The sequence below is a fragment of the Bactrocera dorsalis genome, chromosome 3 (assembly GCF_023373825.1).
Source record: "Bactrocera dorsalis isolate Fly_Bdor chromosome 3, ASM2337382v1, whole genome shotgun sequence".
NCBI lineage: Eukaryota > Metazoa > Arthropoda > Insecta > Diptera > Tephritidae > Bactrocera > Bactrocera dorsalis.
The window spans coordinates 90,065,366-90,088,691 of record NC_064305.1 but is presented as its reverse complement, the minus strand read 5'-3'; the positions used below and the strand labels follow the sequence as shown (position 1 = coordinate 90,088,691).

The 23,326-nt window shown below is 36.5% G+C and overlaps 1 protein-coding gene across 8 annotated transcripts in view; it reads right to left on the bottom strand.

Moving 5' to 3' along the window:
• Nucleotides 1–329: 329 nt before the first annotated feature.
• Nucleotides 330–23,326, bottom strand: part of LOC105225484 (homeobox protein orthopedia) — a 58,695-nt gene continuing 35,698 nt past the window's right edge. For 5 of the 8 annotated variants that reach the window (XM_049453074.1, XM_049453075.1, XM_049453076.1 and 2 more), the window contains 4 exons: nt 8,186–8,390; nt 7,756–7,881; nt 4,289–4,452; nt 330–4,079 (listed from right to left, as the gene is read on the bottom strand). In XM_049453074.1, coding sequence (XP_049309031.1) covers nt 3,684–4,079; nt 4,289–4,452; nt 7,756–7,881; nt 8,186–8,390 — 891 coding nt within the window. In that variant the 3' untranslated portion in view covers nt 330–3,683. The remainder of the gene's footprint in view (nt 4,080–4,288; nt 4,453–7,755; nt 7,882–8,185; nt 8,391–23,326) is intronic. The other 3 variants (XM_049453078.1, XM_049453079.1, XM_049453080.1) reach the window with 1 other exon arrangement.

Below are 23,326 nucleotides of genomic sequence, written 5' to 3'. Positions count from 1 at the left end.
AATACTTGGATAATTTTAATAGATTTTGACCAGCTGTGATACCAAGTTTCCCATTTTCTCAGTATCGATTCAGTCGCTAATCCATTTCGTCGATATCTATTTCGTTAGGGTTTAAGTATTAAAAGCAACAGGCAATATAATATGTACCCTGTACAGAATACTGTGAGAGCGTAAATATGGGATCGGTACTGTTAGAAAATCGTTCTTTATGGTTCTAGTGCTTATCCTTCAAAGTTCATAATGAATGTAGTTCAGCCACAGTTTAACCATAAATTCGTTTTCTTAATTGAATCGTGTGTTCATTTGCATACACAATAACAGAAGAAATATTAATTATTAATCCATAAGTACGCATTTATTTATTTACAAGTACATATTCTTAATTCTCCTCACACATTACTGTTATACATATGCTATTATTTTTCATTCATTTAATTTAATAATTTTTTATGCTTTTTTGTTTTTGTTCTAATTTAAGCAGCAATGCAATATTTAGTTATTGTATAGAGTTTACATTCATCCGTAGCTATCTTAAATATTAAAGTATACGTATGCATTAAAGCCTATTGCAATATTATCTCCCTCCGATTAGCACATGTATGTATGTATGTATTTCTTAATGCGGTTTTATTTTAACATTCTTTTTGCTCTTACTCTTTAAGAGAACTGTAGCACAGTGGGAGAGTGTGCATCTGCGCTCGTAAGATTTTTAGGTGTCGTAATGGAGTAAGTGATCATATGCGTAGATTTGAGAAGAAGAAATGAAAAATACGAACTAATTAATTAAAATATAAAAGTCTGATACGAAAGAAATAAAGCACTCAATTTCGAAAAGCAACAAGGAAATGCTTTTTATTAAATTAATTAGAATAACAATTTTTGTTGTAAAGACTGAAAATGTAAATTTTTCGCAACACTGTTGTTTACAAATATTGAAAGCAGTGAAAATTCTGATCTGCCGCTAGAAATTCTCTGATAGTCTACACCTTCTTTCTATGAAGAATATTCATTTTATCTTGTCTTCGCATTTTTTCATTTTAATCAATCAAATATCTTAACATCAAACAAATATAAACAATTTTCCGATCACTTAAGTAACACACATACCCCAACTTTCTTACGCTCGCCGAAAGCACACGCTTGGCCCACTGTGCAGCATTTATTTACACCTAAGTCGAAGCTTTATGTTTATGGGCAAATAGTAGATACATCAATTTAAAATGTTCACAAAGACAAACATTTGTAAGAATGTGTGTTCGTGTGTGAAATATTGAATTTTGGCTGGTTTGTCCGGGCAACATCAACGCATTTGTTGTTGTTAATTTTTCTTGCGTATTTATCTTTATAAAGTGAATAGTAGCCAGGAAGATTTAATTAAATAAATTTAAAGTATTATTGCACAAAATGAAGCAGAGTTTGGATAAAATTAGTTAATGTACATACACAAGCAAATAACTGTAATTTTTTCAAAAATTGTTACAAAATTATATAATAGGATAAATTACGCTGTACAATACTCAACGAGATATTGGACCAAAAAATATTTCCAAGAGCTGGAGTTCTAAGGAAAAAAGTATTTTTTCTGTTTTTCGAAGTTAACCAAATTCGAAATATTATTTTCGAATTTCGATTTTTTTTTCGGAATTCGAAGTTTTTTCTTTCGAAAACTTAAAAAGTACTGCTTTCTTTTTTCGAAGTTAGCCAAATTCTAAATATTTTTTTTTTCAAATTCGAAATTTGATTTATTGGAAAAAAGTTTATTAGTTATAGTTACTAAAAATGATAAAAAGTATTTTTCTTTCGTTTTTTCGAAGTTAGCAAAACTCGATTTTTTTCGAAATTTGGCTTTTGAGAAAAAAATGTTTTTAGTTATAGTTACTTAAAATGATAAAAAGTATTTTCTTTCGTTTTTCAAAGTTAGCGATATTCGAAATAATTTTTTCTTCGAAATTTGATTTATTAGAAAAAAGTTTATTAGTTATAGTTACTAAAAATCTTAAAAAAAATATTTTTCTTTCGTTTTTCGAAGTTAGCGAAATTCGAAGATTTTTTTCGAAATTTGTCTTATTGGATGAAATGTGTATTAGTTACTAAAAAAAGTATTTTCTTTCGTTTATCGAAGTTTGCGAAATTCGAAATTTTTTTTCGGAGAAACATTTTTTTTTATGTTCGAGACTAACTTCGAATAACGCATAAATTATTTTTTTATTTTGGAGACTAACTTCGAATAAAGGAGAAATTACTTTCTTAGAACTTCACCTGTCGAAAAACGGCTTTGATCCAATAACCATAAAAAGATCGATTTTGTTTTTTGCAGTTTAAAGTTATTTTTTTCCAAATCTTTCAACGAAAATTTCAAAAGCTCATATTATGTTGACATTTAATAACATTTCCTTCGTATACTTCGTGCGTAGTCGTGTAACTTTGTATATAGTATACATATGTATGTTTATGTTTGTCTCTTTTCAGACACTTTTTTTGTTCTGCTCGGCTTTTTGTTGTGATTTATTTATTTATATTTGAATTTAATTAACATTTACTTAGCACCTAATTATGTAATAACTTACTTGGGAACATGTATATAGATATATGTAAATATAGTCACTAAGTTTAACTTTAATTTGATAATTTATAATTACTCGTTCACTGCTCTTCATTTCGTATACATTTGTTCTTTTACATTTTATAGTCTTTAATTGCGTTTTTTAATTCGTTAAGTATATGCTTAAGTACAGTATGACACTTTTAAACAAAACCCAAATTTTTATATACACTTAAATTTTAAATATTATTTGCAACAAATTTTTAGTTTCAATAATCGAAACTGACAGCTGATACAGTGACTCAGAAGTTATACGGGCGTAGTGCGAATTGAAAATGGATTTGGTGAAATATATTTGTTTATTCTCCTATCTAACTTTTTAGCTGTGAAAAGTTTTATTTAATTTTAAATTTTTTAATAAAATTTTAGAGATTAAACTTTTGCGTCACTGTATATAATTTACTGGGGATGTAGGTAGAATTTTTTTTTAAATCTTACAGGAAATTAATAGCTTTTAAGCAACATAATTTTCACAGATAAATAAAGACAATTTCAAAGGTATACAGTCGTGAGCGAAAAATTATTGACTTTCGCAGTTAAAAAAGGTTTGTTTCTTTGAAATACAAAAAAAAAGTTCACTGTTTCAGTTAAGTTTTTGTCAATACCTCTGCTACTTCCGTCTTTTCACAATTTCAATATGCTTTCGTATTTGTGTATATATTCTAATCTAATACTTACATACAAACAATTTAAGTCATAATGCAGTGCATACAATTTTATTTGTTTTTGAATCTTAATTCTAAATTTGCATTATGCTTGCAGTTCACTTTTTACGTATACTTCGTTCGGTTCTTTGCTAGGCTCTGTGTAAACTTTTCAACAAAAAATAAACCTTCACCACAGCCCTTACAGCCACTGTACTCTGCTGCGCGCCCAGTGGCTGCCAAACTGCTGTGCGTTTCAACTTTCTTCTATTCCTTCATGTAACCGTCATCATCAACCGTTTTGTTTTTTAATATCACCACCCTTGCGCCATGCCACCATTGCCATCAGCATCCGCTTTGGTCACATGTTAGAACTCATGATTCCCACAACTGGGGAAACCGTAATCCGAAAAGCTTTCAAAGCTCTTCAACAAATTTCAGTAGACCGAATTGTGATGTTCGTAGTTGTTGTGGGCGGCGGCCGCGTGATGCAAATACGATGGAATCGCCGATGTGGCATTTAGTTCGGAAGCGCGACGCCGCAAGGCGGCTATACTGTGTCCTCGCCAGACATCTTCTTCGCCGACATTGCCGCCATCTGATGGTGATTGCATGGATTGGTGGCAATGTGGCACCATGTGGGAGCCACCATTATTTGCCGTATGCTCTTGATGTTGTGGCTGGGGTTGTTGTTGCTGTTGTTGTTGTTGTTGTTGTTGTGGTGGTGGTTGTTGATGGTGGTGATTTTGTTGGTGGGCTTGTTGCTGTTGCTGCTGCTGCTGTTGTTGCTGTTGCGGCGTTGGTGGTTGTTGTTGATGATGTGGAGGACCACCCTGTGAACAAGGAGTTTAAAATTTAGTGAGGTGAAATTGAGAATGTCATGTTGAAAGTGGTGAGTTTAGTCGATGCACAAACCATTCAAAATAAAAATGTCCTGCAGACACTACCCTGTACTTGCAGCATTCAAGGACATTTGTGTGATTGCTTGACTAAACTCACCAAATTCACCTCGAGCACAACATGCATCCCCTATTATACACACCATTTGGTCGCCATTCATGTCGTTTGGCCCCGCGTTCGGCTGATTCGACAGTGGCGGTGTGACCGATGAGCACGAATTGATGTTCGGAGGCGTGGTCGTGGTGGGCGAGCCGCTGGCGCCGCAGCTAACGCCACCAACCGTGTGCTGATACATCATCGAATCACCTGAAATGCGAACAAAAGAGTTAATCGAGAATTTCTTATGCAAACATGGGCATTTTCACGCTTGTGCTGCGTCTTCTCAAAATATACAAACAAATAAAAGAATAAATACGCAATTCAAAGGAAAATACTTTGGAGGCATAGGAAAATCATGAACTCGTCTCCAAATTTTCAATTAGCGCTGGAATGCGAAAGCAAACAGCAACCAAACTGTCGCCAAGCTACTAAGCAAACACAAGTGTCTATGGGTATGTGTCACCTAAGCCTACAACAGTTCGGGCAATGTCGGGGGCATTGTTTGCACCCTTCCATTTTTCCATTTTGTCAACAGAAAATTGTTGCTAACTGTAAAGGCAAATAATCGAATTCATCACTGGTGGAAAAAATAATTTTGTTGTAATTCTTTTTCATCGATTTTTGGAGCAAATCAAAATGCGTAAAATCGTGTCTAATCAATTCTCTGGAAACTGGTTTACTTACAAAAGATTTGTCAAATTTGTTAATATGTGAAAAAATTGAATAGAAGAGTTGTGTTTTGCTGCTTATACAACAACAACAGTATGATACTTTGCGTCATCCATGATAATTTTTGCATTTATTTATTTTTCTTTCAGATAAGTCTATTAGAAACGATTAAAGTGATGAATGGAAAATTTGTGGCCTTGCGGAGATCAGCACAATGGCAGATAGGAGGCCATGTGCACACATTTTTATCAATTGAGTAAGCACAAAATTAACAATAAATCCATTTGCAGTGATGGTTAGGTCATTTGATTGCTTACAATGAGTTAGAGAAAGCATTAATTTCCTGGCCGAAATCGGTACAGTAGTTCAATAGTTATGTTAAATTATTTTCATGTGTCCTCCACCGTCGGATATCGAAATCGGAATGCAGCCAGATTGTTTTTGAGCTTACGACTTTGAATTTGGAGAGTTGGTCATTTCAACAACAAAAAAACTCCACCAGTTCTTATTTCTATAAGGCGAGGTCTATGAATAATTTAACAGATTAGAATCTTGAGCACGTTCCAAGCTTAGACTCCACTCTTGATAAAGCATTATCGGCATTCCAGCAATTTCAGCAATTTCAGCTGCACATACATACATATGTAGAAAAAACCCAACAATATGTCTTCTATGAATTTTCACCTCTTTAATTTGCCCTCACGCTTAGATAAGAAAGGTGCAGTTGAACCGGCCAAAGATTCCCTTTATGTGTTGTATGAGTAAGAAGGGAGCCTTGTCCTTCTAGATATCGAAAAATCCTGCTTGTTGAAATTGACGTTCAGGAGAGGAAGGAATTATCATTGGTGCGTCTGCTGCTAAGTCCAGTCGAAGCTCAAAAGTTTCCTGCATTGAACTAACACCAGATCAGAACATACGCAAAATACATTATGCGACAAATAGTGATGTTATATGGAAATCATACATCTAATGTCTTAGATAATCACACTATTGGAATGCCGAGTATCCATTCGATCTAAAGATTCACTACAGGGCTTTGATGCTTATTCTCTGAGAGAAAACCAACAGGTTAGCCAGAGTGTTTTCCTTTTCTTAATCGAAAGAAAAAGCGTAGTATACAGACTAATGTGCTACCACGTTTAAGTTTAGGAGGAAAAGGAGCAACCTGTTCTCTAAACGAACTTCAAGACTTAACAAACGAGTCGAAAAAGCGATAAATAGTTATTTGATTGTAGAAAGTAGGTTAAGAAAAAAGTTCTAGATTACAAACAACTTAGAACAATATTCTGTTGCGGCACCTAAAACTCCTCTATAATTGATCAAAATACTCTCAGAAACCGATAAAGCGCTCAAAGACTATCACAATCTTGATTTGAAGGCTAATGTCAGTTTCGCCGAAGGTAGACTATTAGATGTTTCAACCTCAATCTTGCAAAGGCTAGACAATGAAGAAAAAAGTACTTGGATATTTCTACCTTACACTTTTGAATATAACTTTGACAAGTTATACGAAAAGGTCTAAAGTACGGCGAACATGATAATAAGGTCCGAATAATGCCAAAAGTTTCAGTTTTTGCTTTCTACCATGATCGATCATCATCATTATATCACGGAATTAAGAAAAAATACGTGGTTATGTTATATTTCTTGCAGTCTTTAGATAAGATAAGAAAAAATAATAATCGATTAGACGTGGATTTGCAGATGTATATTTATTTAAAAGTCACTCAATTGATTTAAGAAATTATATATATAATATAAACAATTTGATTATTTTGCGTATGTTTAAATGGATCGCTGGCTGGAAAAGGGTTTTAGACCCATATTTTCTTAGGCAAAGTCCGTAGACTATTTCCCGCATACGCGATTTTATAAAAAAAAATGAACCCGCCCTAATATATTATAGTTTAGAAAAATTTCCAAAAATGATCGATCCCGCAAATAGTTTCGTAGAGCTGAGCGTATTTATAAACATTTTTTAATTCAGTGTGTTCGGTTTTCGAAAGTATAAGCTCGTTTTTTTAAACACTGCTTTCAGAGGCTGTTAACAGAATTTCTGTGAAAGGACAAGACCGATCGGCTTGAAGTTTCACACGTCCTCTTTGATCAAGTAGTGATCGAAGGAATATATTAATAATGATTTCGATTTGGTTTACCATCTGAGCTGTAAATAAATTTTTTTTTGGAAAGCAGCCATCAAAATTGTGATTAGTCCTTTAATCATTACATGTTTCATTTCATTCTTCTCGCAGGTCCTCCTGGGCCGGTTAGAAGCTCGAGGAAAATCAAATTTTCTCACAATGAACGGCTGATTATTAGAGTACATTAAACTCATTAAATGTACATTATTTTTAGATATTTGTTAAAAAAGATGAATCTTCTAAAAAATCACAAAAAACGCGTTTCTGATTTGCAAGTGGATATAACGCCCTTGATAAAGAGGGTATTGCTATTTTCTTCAGAAGGTCTAAATAATATTTGAGGACGACGACGATAAATCCCGGCAACTTAAAAAAAATTTCAAAAATTTCAGAAAATTCTAAAACAGAAAAACAAATTTTTAAGTTTTTCCCATGTAATTTGGAGACAAACTCAAATTCTCTACAAATATTCATTTTTAAGAAATTTATTTTGTTAGAATCGTATTATCAAGAGTTGTTAGTTTTACATTATAATTCTAATTATATTTAAAATTCTAAATAAAAATTAGTTCTACAAAAATTGTTTTTTTTTTGTTTTAATGAAAATATATTGCAAACTAAAAATTGTTAATTAGGAAATTTTAGTTAAAATTGAAATAATAAATTTCATAAGCTTGTGGTTATTACCATATACACATACCTAAAGCGTTTAGTCCATAATGCTGATAGCTGCCAGCACCCATTGCGGAGCCAATGTTAATACCCGAATTAAGACCACTATTTATTGTAGATGAGAGCGGCGAAGATTGATTTAGTTGACCAAAACCTTCGATTTGTTACGGTAATATTTGCAGGATTAGTAGTTAGAGGATGAATATTGTTACAAAAGCATAAATAAGAGAAAAGGAGAAAATGAGAAAAAGAAAAGAATAAGCGGGTTAGTTCTTCGTTAGATTATTACTATTAAAAGCTGTAATTTATAGGTATTTAAGACAGATTTCTACTCGCACAGCAGCAAATTTATAGCTTCAATTCAAATTTAATTTACGTTTTACTAAAGTAACTGCAATTCCTCTATTACACTACTTTTCTACGCTCGTCAGTATGTATTCTATGTTGGAGTAACTCACCTGCAGCCATCGGATTTACGCCCACGCCCCAGCGATCGCCGCCGAACATGCCGGTGCCGCAGAGGCCCTCGCCCATGGCAATGTTGGTGATGTTGGCGCCGAAGGGCGGCAGTCCGTGCGATGGCAGCAGCGCGCCCGGCGTACGGAAGACATTTGTGGTCTTCTTGCGCTTCTTCCACTTGGCGCGCCGGTTTTGAAACCAAACCTGCAAAAAATTTAAACAATAATTTCAAGCAAATTTCTAATCAAATTAAATTTTCTGGAGAAGTCAGTTAAATTAGTCAGTTAAGGAATGTCCGGCATGAGAGCTATGCAAGTGGACTAATGCGCAAATAATCAAAGTTAAATACATGAGTGCGTACATAACATGTAACGAACATACATATGTCTGCTCGCACACACACGCATACATACATATGTACATGTGTAAGTGGCACACAGCGCCGTTGTTGAACAAGCTGAGAAAACACAACTTTAATCAAGATCAATTACCGGCTTCAACATGACCAACGCAGCAACTACCGCAACATATTTTACAATAAATAATCACCACACTTGTAGCGACATAGTTTGCACAAACACACGCGCCCACACACGCACACACACATACATGGTTGTATGCAAATTCGCCTAACCACATAATATTCATAAACCCAACCACTTGGAGTCGTCGCTCAATCAATATTTTGAATAAACACTGCTGACCACCGACACACTTGAACATAAATATGCATACATATATATGTACATACGTTACATATATACATATTCTATAGTTACATCTAGCAGATAGTTACATCGAAGCGAGAGGTTGGGCAATAATTTGTAAGCCTTCGAAGCGAACACACAACCAAGGAAACAAGCAATTATATGTTGACTTGTATGAATATATATATACATATATGTATGTATATATATGTGTTGGTGTGTGTACCATTGATATGTGTAGACATGTCCAATCAAAGGAATCAAAGGAGGAGCACTTATTGCGGAGAAAGCGGCAGCTCGCCAGTCGCACAAAGGCAAGTGACGCTTCACTTCTTAAACTTCTCAAACTCTACATTCTTCCTCAGCAAAGCGCAGCTATTAGATGCCGTCAAAAGTGAGACAATCCTTTACATGAAACATCCATATATACATACATACTATGTACAATTGCAGCATGTTTGCATATCTCATGTTGATTTCGAAATTTCTGTAAAGGAAACAGGTATCATGTCAAGAGTGGACATATTTCTATGATACAAATTTTAGAAGGGTTGGAATAGAATTTAATATATACTATAAGAAGATTACAGTAAAATGTTTTTTAAACCCTCTTTAGCTTGATGATGGGAGTAGACAAATCCTGAGCAAGGTTTTCAATACAGAAAAATCTGAATTATATTGATGTCGTAGAGGCAGAAGTAATTTGGAGGATTGTTGCCGAGTTGACAGTCCTTGACCGAATAGAAATCCGAACCGGTTTGCCATTACCATTGTACAGCAACTTTTAGTTCGTGTGTCGAACATTTCTTTCTATTTTCGTAAGTTTTTCTTTGCGTGTTATACACTTTTATCAACGACACGAGCCTATGAGTGGTACAAAGCCTTCAAAGAGGGTCGAGATATCTTTTTTTAACTGATGAAAATATTAAAAAAGTGAAGGATATGGTACTTGAAAATCGTCCGGCAAGTATTGGAGAGATGACAAGAGAGCTCGACATCTCTCGTGAGTTTGTTTGAATGATTTTGGTGGATATTTTGAGTACGAAACGCTTTCTTGCTCGACTTGTGCTAATAAAACTGAAGTTTTTTCAAAAAGAGTCTCTTTGGACATGCTTGATCGTGCGAATTCCGATCGCACCTTAATGGAGAACATTATAACTGCCGATAAGGCATGTGTTTATGAGTTTGACATGCAAACGAGTCAACAATTATCGGAATGGAGGGAAAAAACGAGCTGAAACCAAAAAATCAAGCCAAAGCCGCTCAAAAATCAAGGTGATGCTTACTGTTTTTTCGATATTCGTGGTTTCTGCATCATGAATTTGTTTCGGAAGGACAGATGGTTAATAAGGAGTTTTATTTGGCTGTATTGAGGCGTTTGCGTGAGAAGGTCCATTAAAAACGGCCAGAATTGTGGAAGAACAGTTGACGGATTTTACACAATAATAATACACCATCGATTCGAACCACGATTGTGCCCGCATTTAAAGCCAAACACGCAATGAATTCCATCGATCAACCACCGCATTCACCAGATATATCTCCATGTGATTTTTTCTTGTTCCCCAAACTGAAATTGCCGCTCCGAAGAACCCGTTTTCAGTCGATCGATGAGATAAAACAAAATTCGCTGAGGGCCATCCAAAAAAATGCTTATGAAAAGTGTTTCGAGGAGTGGCAGAATCGTTGGCGTAATTGTATTATTGATGACTAATTAAATATTTTTCGTTTTATTTACAATTTCCATCCTTTTTTGTCACAATGTGTGTATACGTATTCCGGTAAGATATATCTTGTATTTATGCAAGGAAGTCTTGACGAATGCTTGTGGGAATTTTCCATTAATTCCCACACAAATATTAAATTTGTAACCTATAAAAAATTCTAATTTGTTACCCATATAGATGTACAATAAAATCGAAGATAATTTGACTATTTTAACCAAATACTATAAGAATTTTGTATACGAATTGCTTTGAAGTTAAGAAAATTATTCTAAACGTTTGGAGTTGGTTCTTATCTTTAACTCAGTCATATATGGGTAAGAGAATCATTTTAAAACTCAAAGGTCTATGAGCTCGTTTTCAACAATTTTAAATTCTTTAACAATTGTAATTCCATAAAAATTAATCACACCCTCTTTATTATTTTGCAATTCAATATTTTATGACTTCGGCAATACACTCTCATTTCCGTGTACTTCACCGGAAGCAGCATCCAAATCACTTTTGTTGACAACTTGGACAAGTTCTTCGAGTATACTTTTTCATCGAACCTCACGAAGTCGCAAGTAAGAAGTCAAAAATGCAGTGCTTGAATCAGAAGAATGTGTTGGAATTAAGCGACAAGGCAAAACTTGCTTTTTACCAAACAAAAGTCTTTAACCACGCCTGCTACAACAAAAACAACTGTGCAAGTACAGCACAGCAGCAAAAAACACACCAAAATAGTATTTGGAACTGCAAGTGCAAAGTGGCTTTGCTTGTAACACTGATGTTTGGTCTCTGGAGAGTTTCGTTGTTTTGTCGAGACCATGTCGCTCCATCTGTCTTCATGTGTGAAGCTTGTCTGTTGCCACAAAAACTAAACCGGCTGATATTTTGGGGGTGTGCTTAACTAGGCGAAGGATTTATGTATGTGTGTGTGTGTTGGTAAGTATGTTTTCAAAAATAGTAAACAGGAAGCGTTTAATAGTTCTATTTTATATGTGTATACGTGTTATATAATACATATGTATAAAGAAAAGGGCAAACAAAATATTTGAAATTTCTTTTCAAAAACGTTGCAAAATTTAAAAGCTCAACTCTCAATACACATTCTTTTATTTAAGCCATTTTTATTTTTTGCTGAAATTCATAACATCAACGAAACCTTTAATATTTTTCATACACGAGTACACACATACATACAAAAATCCGTTCTTGCCACAAGAATGTGGCCGCTCATAACTGCTTTTGCGACCTTGACTTGTTTATGTATTCTTTTACGAGCGTGTCGAATGGCGAGAAATAGCATCAAATATTGGCTGTGTATGTGTGTGTGTCTCAGTCTCGGTCTTGCACACTTTTTATGCATGGAATTTGTAGGTGTGCGTGTGAATGGTCCATTCATTTACTTTTAATTTAATAAATTAAGTTCACTCACACACGCACACCAACAAGCAAACACTTTCGAGTAAGCACACACACACGTACAAATGCAGTGTGACTTGTAAAAATGCTAAACGAAAATTGCCGAAAGCAGGCCACAAACAAATATGCAGGCTTTTAGCAAAGCAACTGAGCTTTGCATGGCGTGCATTTAGGCGCATTTGGGTTTGTTTGCCGCAACTGCTTGCAATATTTTCACACTTCCTGCCACACTTTATTATTCTCACATGCCCTTCCGTTTGGCTGTCACGTGGAGAATTCAGCTGCGCGTGTGTTTGTGTGTTGGTGTTGAAAATAGGCAAATCATTGCCTACTTTATGGCGTGCGGCAGCCGTTGAAATTGCCAACCGCCAAGCGCACGTCGCCTGGGCGCAACCACCAGCCAAGTTGGAGGCGTTGAAAGCTAAAGAGGCGTTAAAAATCAGACGCTTAAATTTTCATGCTCACTGCCTCGCGCCTTTCCTTCCTCCTCCTCTCTATTAGAGCGTGTGTAGCAACAAGAAGCATACTTTTCAGGGTGTGCGTCGCCACTTACATTGATTTTTCGCTGTGCCTTTTGTTCGCATTTTGGTGTTTGTTATTGTTGTCAATTTTTGATTTTTTATGCTGGGCTATTAAAAATGTTGTTTTGACGCTGAATTCCGCCCTGCCATCGTCCTTCATCCATTCATCCATCCCTTCATGAATAAATTATGAAATGATGAGCATGCAAAACACATTAAAGCGGCGGAACGACCCGAATAACGGCAAGCCAAAAGCTAAGTAAGTGGGTATCTGTCTTACCAAATCAGGTCAAATGCATTATAGAACATGCTCGGCGAATTAATCGAAAAGTTGCCTCACATGACTTCTTGTTTGAGATTTGCGTTTGTATTTAAGTACATACATATTTACACATTAAGGCACTGGAGACCGTGTATTACAAATATCGACTATTGGCATTCGTACCCTGTCAATTGAAGTAGATATAAACAAAAAAATTCCAACGGTACTTTTTATTAAACGCCTCTAATGCATTTGTTTTGTCGCTTTCAATGCCTGTCTTTCATTTGTATCACGTGTTGAAATGCAGAAAGAATGTGGCTTTTTATAATACATGGTTAAAGTCAAGTATTAAGGCCACTGCAAAGCGCAGATTTTTTTATTTTTTTTATTAGATCAAGAAATTAAATACTATATTTTTCCAAAGAATTTATCATAAATTTGTTTAGTTTTTACAAAACTTTGGCAATAAAAGTAATATTTAAGGGTACATTGCCAATAAGATTTAGTTCAGTTGCGAATGGAGTTCTTACTTCATTTAGAAAGCTGAATTTCAATAGATACTTCCAGGTGAGGATACCATCTAGACGAGAATGGAGAAGAGCCTCAATAGGGCAGAAGGATACCATCTCAGTCTATACCGACGGCTCCAAAATGGACTGCGGAGTAGGCACGGGGGTATGCTCAGCTGATTTAGGCATAGCATCTTCCAAGCGGAAGTACTGGGCATAGAAAAAGCCTGCGAAGTTCTATTGGAAAACCACGAGAATATACATAAAGCAACTATATGACAGGAAAGGAACCAGCGACTTATTAAATAGGTCTAGGAAAAGTATCTACAGAGTAACAGCTACCACAACAGGGCACTGGCCATTTAGGAAACACGCGTCCAAAATTGGTATGCCTTACAAAAACATATGCCGAGGCAAGGAAACAATTTTCACTTTCTCTGTGAATTCCCAGCCTCAGTACAGATCCGACACAAAACACTTGGAATCCATCAAGCACCAAACCTTGAATGGACTTCTACTAAAAGCATATCAGACATATGTAAGTAGTAGCTTCATCGAAACCTCAAAATGTTTTAAGAGAGAAGGTGAAACGTGATAGCAGATACAGAAGGTTCTACGAATAGTGCATCAAAAAGGCACATCAAGTGCTAATTGAGGCCGATATAAATATTTACCTGAAACATGAAGATTATTATATTACATGAAGTAGTCTTTATGTAGTTTAATATCATGGTGGAAAAGTTTTCAAATCGACTCTCTAATATCAAAACATACTAAATTAAAAAACACATTATAAAATGTAGACGTGCGGGTGACCTACTTCATTGTAATGCTTAATAAAGTCGTCAGTTCGTGTATTGAATAGAAAATTTTCACAAAACAAAACGATATGGGTCAAGTTTTTAGAATCATCCGAGAACTTCTTCTTCGGTGACTTCTATGTCATGGTGCGTGTGTAGCAACGCCATCTTGAAGCAATTTCGTCCTCAGCCATGTTTTCATGTGGCGAAATGTCGAAAACTAACATTCAGAGCTCGCCTTCGTCACAGGAAGTAGGCAGAATATGCGAAGAAAACTAAGAATTATAGGGTATAGGCCTACGTAGCAGTTCTTCAACGTTTCCAATGCAGCAGTCGGTAACTTGTTGCCTTTTGACATTTCCTTCTGCCTCCAATGGCACTGGCCGCCGTCATTATTATCCAAAAAGCCTTAGAATTTATGAATCAAGCAGTCAATAAGATTTTCCATTTCTTTGGTTTTCAAAGCACATCCTCTTTTGAAAGCAGCAAATTCACTTGAAATCCTTCGAATACTTTTCTAGAAAAACGCCTCCTGTATCCAACAGAGGAATGTACACTGAGACCCTGTAGTCTTCTTCGCTTAGTTCAATAACACAATCAAAAAATTTAATGCCCCAGTGACTGCAAAAGAAGCGTATATTTCACTTCACTGAGAAAACAAACAAATATTAACTCACCCAAACCAAAATAGGAGAGCAATCAATAAATTATGCGCCATCATAATAATAACAGGTGTTTAATAACACATTTTCATAATGCACAATTAATGTTGCAACATAAAGAATACAGCAACTAACAGCAACACAATTCATGTTGTTGCTTTTTTTTCTCCCTTACCGAACAGTGCTTGCATTTATTTTAGTTGCTGCCTGCCACAAAAGCATATTTCGCCTTTGCGTACATGCGTGTGTGTGTGTATGTCTATGGTTTAGCAGCGGAGCATCAGCGGCAGGAACAACCTTGACATTTGGCATTCACACTTCGCTTGTGGTGTTTATGGCGCAATCTGCTGGCTCATTTGATGAGCAACCCAACAGGTTCATAATATTCCCTTAACCGCCATTAAACCGCATCATCAGCGACAATAACACCAACAACAACCCAACGAAGAGCATCAAATCAAAACACTTCCCTCAACCATAGCGTTGTTGTTGTATTTTTTCACTGCTCATTTGCTGTTTGGCCACTTCCCTTCCGCAGATCCATGCGTTTGCTCGCAGACGGATATCATTTTCACCCTCTGCCATTTCTATTTATTCGGTTATCTGCTGCAATTTCGCGCTATTTCACTTCCTTTATTTGCCAGCGAGCGCGCATATGTTCTTACGCCGTAGTCCGTGCATGTGTGTGTGTGTGCTTGTGCCTGGGCGCGCTTAATGCCTTTGCACCCTCTCAATTTGTGTTGTGACCACGGCCACGGCGTGTCCTGCCACAAAGGCATTAGCCGCATTATTGCCTTTTCATGAACTTCAACTTCATTTATTATTCGCTCCAGATTTGCCAATTTGCTGTTTGCTTTGTTGATTTATGTTCTAGCTGCTGGCATTACTCCTTTGTTGTTTTTGTTTATTTTTTGTTTTTTTGGTTAGGTGTTCCTCTGCAGCTAACAATGCTAGTTAATAGTTTGGTGGTCAAAAAGTCAGCGGTGTTGAAGTGGTCTTGAGAGTCGCTTTAAATATTACTTGCTTAAGTGGAAATATGTGTTCAAGAAAGTCGAAATTTGTTATCAGTCCTAACAATTTATCAAAATATTTGTGCATTCCGAAATAAAAAGCCATATATTTGTTTATATTTACTAGCATTCCCGACAAAAATGTATGTTGTTTGGAAGTTTTTTACATTTTCTAGAGTAATCCTTATTAAATCTAGTTTTGGATCGATAAAGATTCATATATTTGTTACAGACTTCATCAGAGAGAGAGCCAGGATGCCAATTTTAACTGCGGTCCATCTCTCTCGATGTTTTTTTTGTAAAAAAAATCTCGTATTTTCGTCCGATACTTTTGGCAAAGTGCTTCATAGCTAAAAAGCCACACTCGTAACATATTTGGATCTGCTATAGAAGATGTGGGAAGCCTTTATGATCATTTATTTCTTTCGTTAACAGTTTTGAGGCAAGTTTCATCGATCTTAAGATCATTAATTGATGCTTAAAAATACTGTAGTACTCGAGCTTTTCTACAAGAAAAACTCTTCTGAAGTCTCAGTGGTTCCTTATTGGGTTTTACTGATATCAATTTCTTCGATAATTTAACAATACGTAGTTGAATTTTATATTTCGTGATTAGAGAATTAAATCAGAAACCTCTCTGTTATTTTTTTTTTTTTTTAATTATTCTTCATTAAGATATATACACTTTTGGATGCATTTATACCAATTGTCGAAGTACTTTGACAACTTTAATTGAGGATCATCCAAAACATGTGTTCTGAACGCATCAACCGCCTCTTCAAGTGCAGAAAAACATTGTCCTCTTAGTATATTTTTTAAGTACGAGAATAATGAACCGATCCCAAGTCAAGGCGGATACGGAGGATGACTGATCAAACTGATGTTTTGAGTGCTCAAAAATTCAATTGCTTCAGTCGTTGTGCAACACGATTACTCAATCTTCCGCGTTTAATTTTCCTAATTTCTTGAAAGACACCTGACAGTCAAATTGCTATGTGTCACTCAGAATTTGCTATAGTACATTGTTCTAGTGGTATGGTTGTCACATATTTATTCCAAAAAAAAGCAAACGCCGATTTGTTTGGAAGTTTTTGATTTGCAAACAACTTCTGTTGGCTTCGGTTCATCTTGAAACATCCATACAGTGGAGTGCTCTTTTCTTTTGGACTCATGCATGTAAAGCCACGATTCATCACCTGTTACGATACCAAAGACGTGTTTACAAGCACCGCTACCGTATTTTAGCGTTATTTAGAGATGGTGCATATGAAGGAGGTTAAAAAGATGGTTCGAGGTAAATATTATTTGCCTCGACATGCTATAATTAAGACCGAAAGTAGCACAACAAAACTACGTGTGGTCTTTGACGGATCAGCAAAAACAGCAAACGTTTACAGTTTGAACGATGTAATGCTAATCCGACTCAAAGAACCGAATATTTGATTGTTGTGTAAAACGAAATGTTGACTCTTTAATCTTGCGCGGTTTGAGGAATGAAATAATTTCTCACTGACGCCATACACATCTTTCAATGTCCCATCCACGGTAAGGTTAAATATAAATTGTATTGAGAAAACTTTTTGTTTTACAAAGCAATCAAACAACACTTCTCCTGATCAATCAAAAAGTGTCTTTTTTTGAGTTATCGACGAATTTTGTGGGCTCCATCGTGAACAGATATCTTTTACACTCAAATGTCCATACAATATTGAATGTATACTGGTTCCACTAATGCCAATAATTGTCTCTATCTCACGATAGATCACATGACAATCTGGCAATATTAGTTTGCGTACAGCGACCTTCACGAAAGAAAAAAGTTGAGGAACATTTTCGATCCATTTATTCAGACTCGAAAAAAATGGCAGAAGAACTCAAATTTAACGAAGAAAAACCAAGAATATACGACCGACAAACAAAACGCGTAAGTTTCTGCATGAGAACTTGCGAAGAACCCAATCGAAGTAGTATAGTGTACCATACATTCCTCTCTTGGACACAATCGGCGAAAATTTGAAGACGCGCTTTTCTTGAAAATTATTGCCAGTACCATTGGGTCAAAAGACAACAAGTTACCGAATACTGCATTGGAAACGTTGAAGAACTGCGGTGTAGACCTATACCCCATAATTCATAGTTTTCTCGCTTATTCTGCTTGTGAGGATTGCCAGCTCTAAACGCCCTTTTTCTACACTTCGCCGCATGAAAACGTGGCTGAGGACGAACATGCTTCAAGATAGATTGATCAGCCTGGTTTTGTTTAGATTTTGAAGCAAATATATGAAATTCGAAACACAAATGTTGTTCCACGAGTTTGAAAGCGTCTCTGGTATCCTTAGCATTCTTGTGGTCCATGTGTCCAACGAATGTGTATGTCACAGAGCAAGTTAAAGGTATTGCCTAATGAAATCCTCATAAGTGTAAGGAGACACCAACGAGGACAAATTAAGCCCGAAAAGACTGCCTTGCGATGCCATACTATTTATTTAGTTCGCCCTTTCAAACGCGCTCAGCTCGCGCTTCCCAAATACAATATTAAATATTGATGACAAAGCGAGTGAGCAAAATGCAACACAAATAATTCCGTGCACCGCGCACAAAACATCAAAAATCCATTCAAATTCAAATTCAATTAACAACTTTCAATAAAATCGCGTACGCGAAAACCAACAACAACAATCACACAGTGAAAATGGTATTTTGAAGAGCATATGACAAATGCAATGACATTTTCGCGATTACAACAACAATAATCAAAGCAAGTGGCTGCAACAACAACAACAGCAATGTAGCAACAATGCGCTACAACTGCGGTAAGTGCACTATCGAGCGCTGGTCACAACAACAACAACAGCAAAAATGGAAAAAGATTGACACAAATGAAATTTTGATTAGTTTACCAAGCAAATATGAAATTGTTCATAAGCGGCGCCAGCAGAGAACCATTAGAGAACTCAATATTGTCCACAGCCAGCACAGAAATGCAAAAAAGCCGAACACTTGCAACGCTGTGTGGCAAGCGTTATTGCACAGCGTGCCGTAATCAAAATTCAATTTGATTTCCAAGTATTGCCGCAACATTGCCAGCACTTATCGACTCATCTTTTCCATTTTTCAATTTGTTTCCGATTTACCACAAATTTTTTTCCTTCAGCCTCGACCGGTCGCAGACCGATTTAATGTCAACAATCAATCTTTTTGCGCATGCAACAAAACCACAATATCGAGAAAAGCTGTAAATCGAAGCGAAGCTACTCAACATGTCGCAATGAAAATGTCATCAGCTTTATGCAACCGTTATCGGTTATCAACTGCATTATTGCCCGCAAAGTATTGTCCCAGTCCTCAGCCATGGCCTCCACTTGCCACAGCGGCTCCTTCGTTTGCACAAACAATCACACAATCGTTCGATAGCCACTTACTTACACATTCGAGTTTATGAGTTCAGCGCACACATACCGACATAACTGTATCCACCGTGCTTGCCGGCGCTGGTGAGCGGGCAGCTTATCCTTTCGTTTACTTTAAATGCGCATTGAGTGGTTTATGAAAATCGCTTTTTGGCCAATTTCTTTTCATTTAGCGAAGCATTTTCGCATGAAATCTTCTTATTATGTGCGCCTTGGCGTTTGCTGTTATTATTGGACACAATGAAATTGCAAATAAATTCAAGCAGCGCCCGCACACTCGCACACAATACAAATGCACACACACACCAGCACACTCGGGTTGCCGATTCGTTCAATGAAAGCTTGGCAAGCCAGCGAAAAGCAAAAGCCAAAAGCATTTTTATGAAAACACTCACATTCACTTACGCCGCCGTTGCTCTGTCTGTGTGTGTGCGTGTTGTTTGCGTTGTGTTATCCCCAAATACGGTACGAATGGAGTCGATTTATTTTATGGTATCCTTTAAATCCTGCTTTACGATCAAGCCAAGCGACACTTGCTGTGCCACCGCCAACCCACCGCCGCCATTTATTTCATTTTTATTTGCTTTTATTTGCTTTTTGTTGGTGTTCACTGGCTTTACCACGAATGCGCTTCGCCCTGTGCGCTGTGTGTTGTTTGTCTCTTTCCCTGGGGGTTTGGTCGAAACTTTTCATCATCTCTGTTTCGGGATTTATTTTCCTACTTTCGGCCACAACTTTTGCAATTTTATTTCACTTTCGTGTTCAGTAGTAACGGTTGTTTATAAGTTTGAGAGATGGTTTTAAGGTTGTAAAGCTTTGGAACGAGTTACTTTTGTTTCGTTGGACAAAAATCTGTGTTGCTTTAATTTTGCTTACCATTTCGATTCAGTTTCTTTGGAGTTTCTTGCTGTTTCTCGTATTTTTTCGCTAGGTTGCTTTCATAAACTTTTCATGGGTGTTATGACTCTCTTTGACTCTTTTCTATCAAGTTATTTCTGACATTACTTTGCTTCTGAAATAACTAACGGTCAGTTTGTGAGGCAGCAAAGTCCTATAGTAACTCAATATGAACAATACGCGAACTAGTTCTTCAGTTTTTGATTTATTGATCGGAAATATTGCACTCGTTCTTTTATTCAAATCCAAAAAACAGCTCATTCTTCGGAAGCACCAATATCAGACCACTAAAGCATATAGCTTCATGTCCTTCCATGGAAAACTTTGGCATCTGACGAGGTATCTTCCCGAAATTTTACAGGAATTATTATCCAAGACAAAGGTTACAGATATTCGAAGAACTTATTCATAGGAATACTATAGCATATAGCTTTCATACAAACTGACCGATCAAGTTGACCAAGTCGAGATAAAAACTCTTTTATCTTCTTTCGCTTACTCGACTATAGCCGAGTTAACAACAGCGCGGCAGTCGTTTCTTTTTTTCACTGTTTTTCGTGAATTGGAAATTCCAAGTGTAGCCAAGTCCTTCTCCAGCTGCTCTTTCCAACGAAATGGAGGACTTCCTTTTCCTCTGTTTCCCCCGGTGGACGGCATGACCTAGCCAGCGTAGCCACTGTCCTTCAAATCACTGAACTATGCCTCGCCTTAAATCTCGTACAACTCATCGTTCCATCGAATGCGGTATCCGCCGTGATCCATGCGCAAAAGACCATAAATCTTCCACCTTTCTCTCGAAAACTTGTAACGTCGACTCATCAGATGTTGTCATCGTCCCTGCCTCTGAGTGACTTGTAGAATCTATTGGTCTTTGTTCGTCGAGAGCGGACTTTATTTCTCACCTGCCTACGTAATCCGAAAACAAGGTTTATTCCTTGTTGGATTTCGAGATTAACGTTGTTGTTGATGCTAATGCTGGTTCCAAGATAGACGAAATTATCTACGCCTTATCCTTTTCTACCTGTGAAAGGTATTATAGCTCGTTGCAGATGAGCGTTATCACGTTCCTTTTATTGTTTTAGACTAAACTTTCGACTTTTTGACCTCAAGGAAATTTTCAAAGAAAACTCCTTCATACATATTTAGTCCAGACTTTTGACTAAAATCACGAAAAATTTGGCTAAAATCTAGAATCAATAAGGCGATAATAAGAAAAACGCTCAGCAGCGGTCACCAAAATAAATTTATCAAAGTGACGTTTGTTCTTTTTATTGTTGTTAATATATTTTTAATTTTTACAACATTTTTATTTCCCCTTAAATTATTAGCGCCCCAAAGAGCAAAGTGTAGTGAAGTAAAAGCTTTGCTTGCTCGAAAGGCGTAAATACATAAATACATGCATACATATGTGCATATATACATATTTACCATACATAACTATAGTATATGTGTACATTGTAAGCTCGGCGCTGTTATTCCGACACTTGGTCGCTTTTGTTGTTTGTATTGTAGTCGTCAATTGTTTCAGGAATTTCAAATCAAAATCCCAAAGCAGTGATTGTCAGTGGCAACCGGAAGTGCGCTGACGTCTTCTTTATTTTTTGAGACACCACTATTGCATGGGTGGAGGCAAGCGTGGAATGTTGGCAGAATTTCACCTGCAGACAAAGCGCAGCGAACCATTCACAATAGCGCACAAGCGTGCTGTGACAGCAAACACAATGCATTTTTAGCAACCCTTAAAAGCAGGTGTGTCGCAGGCGGATGAAACAGCAAATCCCAAGCGACAGCAGAGAGCAAGAAAAGCAGCCGGCAGAACGCATGCGCGCTGATTAGCTGCTGCTCTGTTTGCTTGCGAATGTGTTGTGGGTGGCGGAGGTTTTGTTTTGTCGTTTCGCTGCCAACAAAACTTCACATTCGAGGCTTTCCAGTGAACTCTTAGCGCCGGTATGCTCGCTGTGCGGGAAAGTGCATTCGTTGTGGAAAATTTGCTGGAAGTTAGTTGTTGTTTCCAGTTTAGTTTGTTTGGTTAAAACTTTTCTGTGGAATTTAATATGAACTGCTTTTCATATTTTCCCATTTCCGCCGCTCACTTAAGCATTGTGAAAATATCAATTTTTTATTTGATTGCATTTTCATATAAAAACGCATTTGTATGGTCTCCCACTCGTTGCTTTCTCTCTTTGAAAATCGCGTTCATCGCATCTCACATCGCATACACGATGACACAAACATACGCATTCGTTTGTTAGCTTGCCGCAACCACACATCGGCCATAGACAATTCAATGAAATTTACCGTATCAGCGGAATAGCTTTGAAAATTGCTTCATTTGCCATAAAGCGAATGCGTGCGAGATTTTCTTTATGTCCTTTAATATTCTTAAATGGCATTTGTGTGTTTCTGTGTCGTTTTGTGTTCCGCTTTGAGCCGACAACGTCGTCGGTTTAGCTTTAAAGTCTTTACGAATTTGTATTAAAATTTTTCCAAGAACACTTTGGCGGATTCTATGATGTGGGTTAGAGATAAAATCTTCAGATATACTCTTATGACCAATTAATGTTACTTCGTAGCTATGTGATATGATAAATCGATGTTTAATTTCAACTACGTTGAAAAATGTGTGTGAAAAATGAGGTTGTCAAAGTGGAGAAGAAGAGATAGGTACTACTAATAAGAGTGCTACGGTAACTTATTCGTTTATGGCAATAAAACTCGAGTTAATTGCTTTCAACGCATAGTTTACCGTACGAAAAAGATCCCCAAACTCACCTTAAGCGCCACTTCTTCGGATATTAAAGAGGTACATTCATATATCTCGGAATGAAATTTCTTTTTCGGATTAAAATACTAAACTTAATCCTTTGACTACTTTGTCTGTTCAGCATTAAGGCTTATAAGTGCTTGAAAATGTAGAATAAAACTCGAAGTTCTTTAAATGTTTAATGAGAATATTTGACAGTTGCTCACAAACACATTCAAGTTAAGAAGTATAAGTTCATGACGATTGTGGCCCACAATTGATCTTAAAAGAACCGATTTAACTTTGGTTTACAAGACGCAGAATAAAGCTTATGAGGCTTTTCTTTCATCTGGACTATTCTGAAATTTTGAAACTAAAATGTTTTCAATAAAAATTGGCAGAAGTAGGGAAGAGCTTAGTTGGGGTGCAACCAAATATTTTTACTCTTTCAACTTGCAGCAATCAAAGGTGTAAAATATCAACCAGAG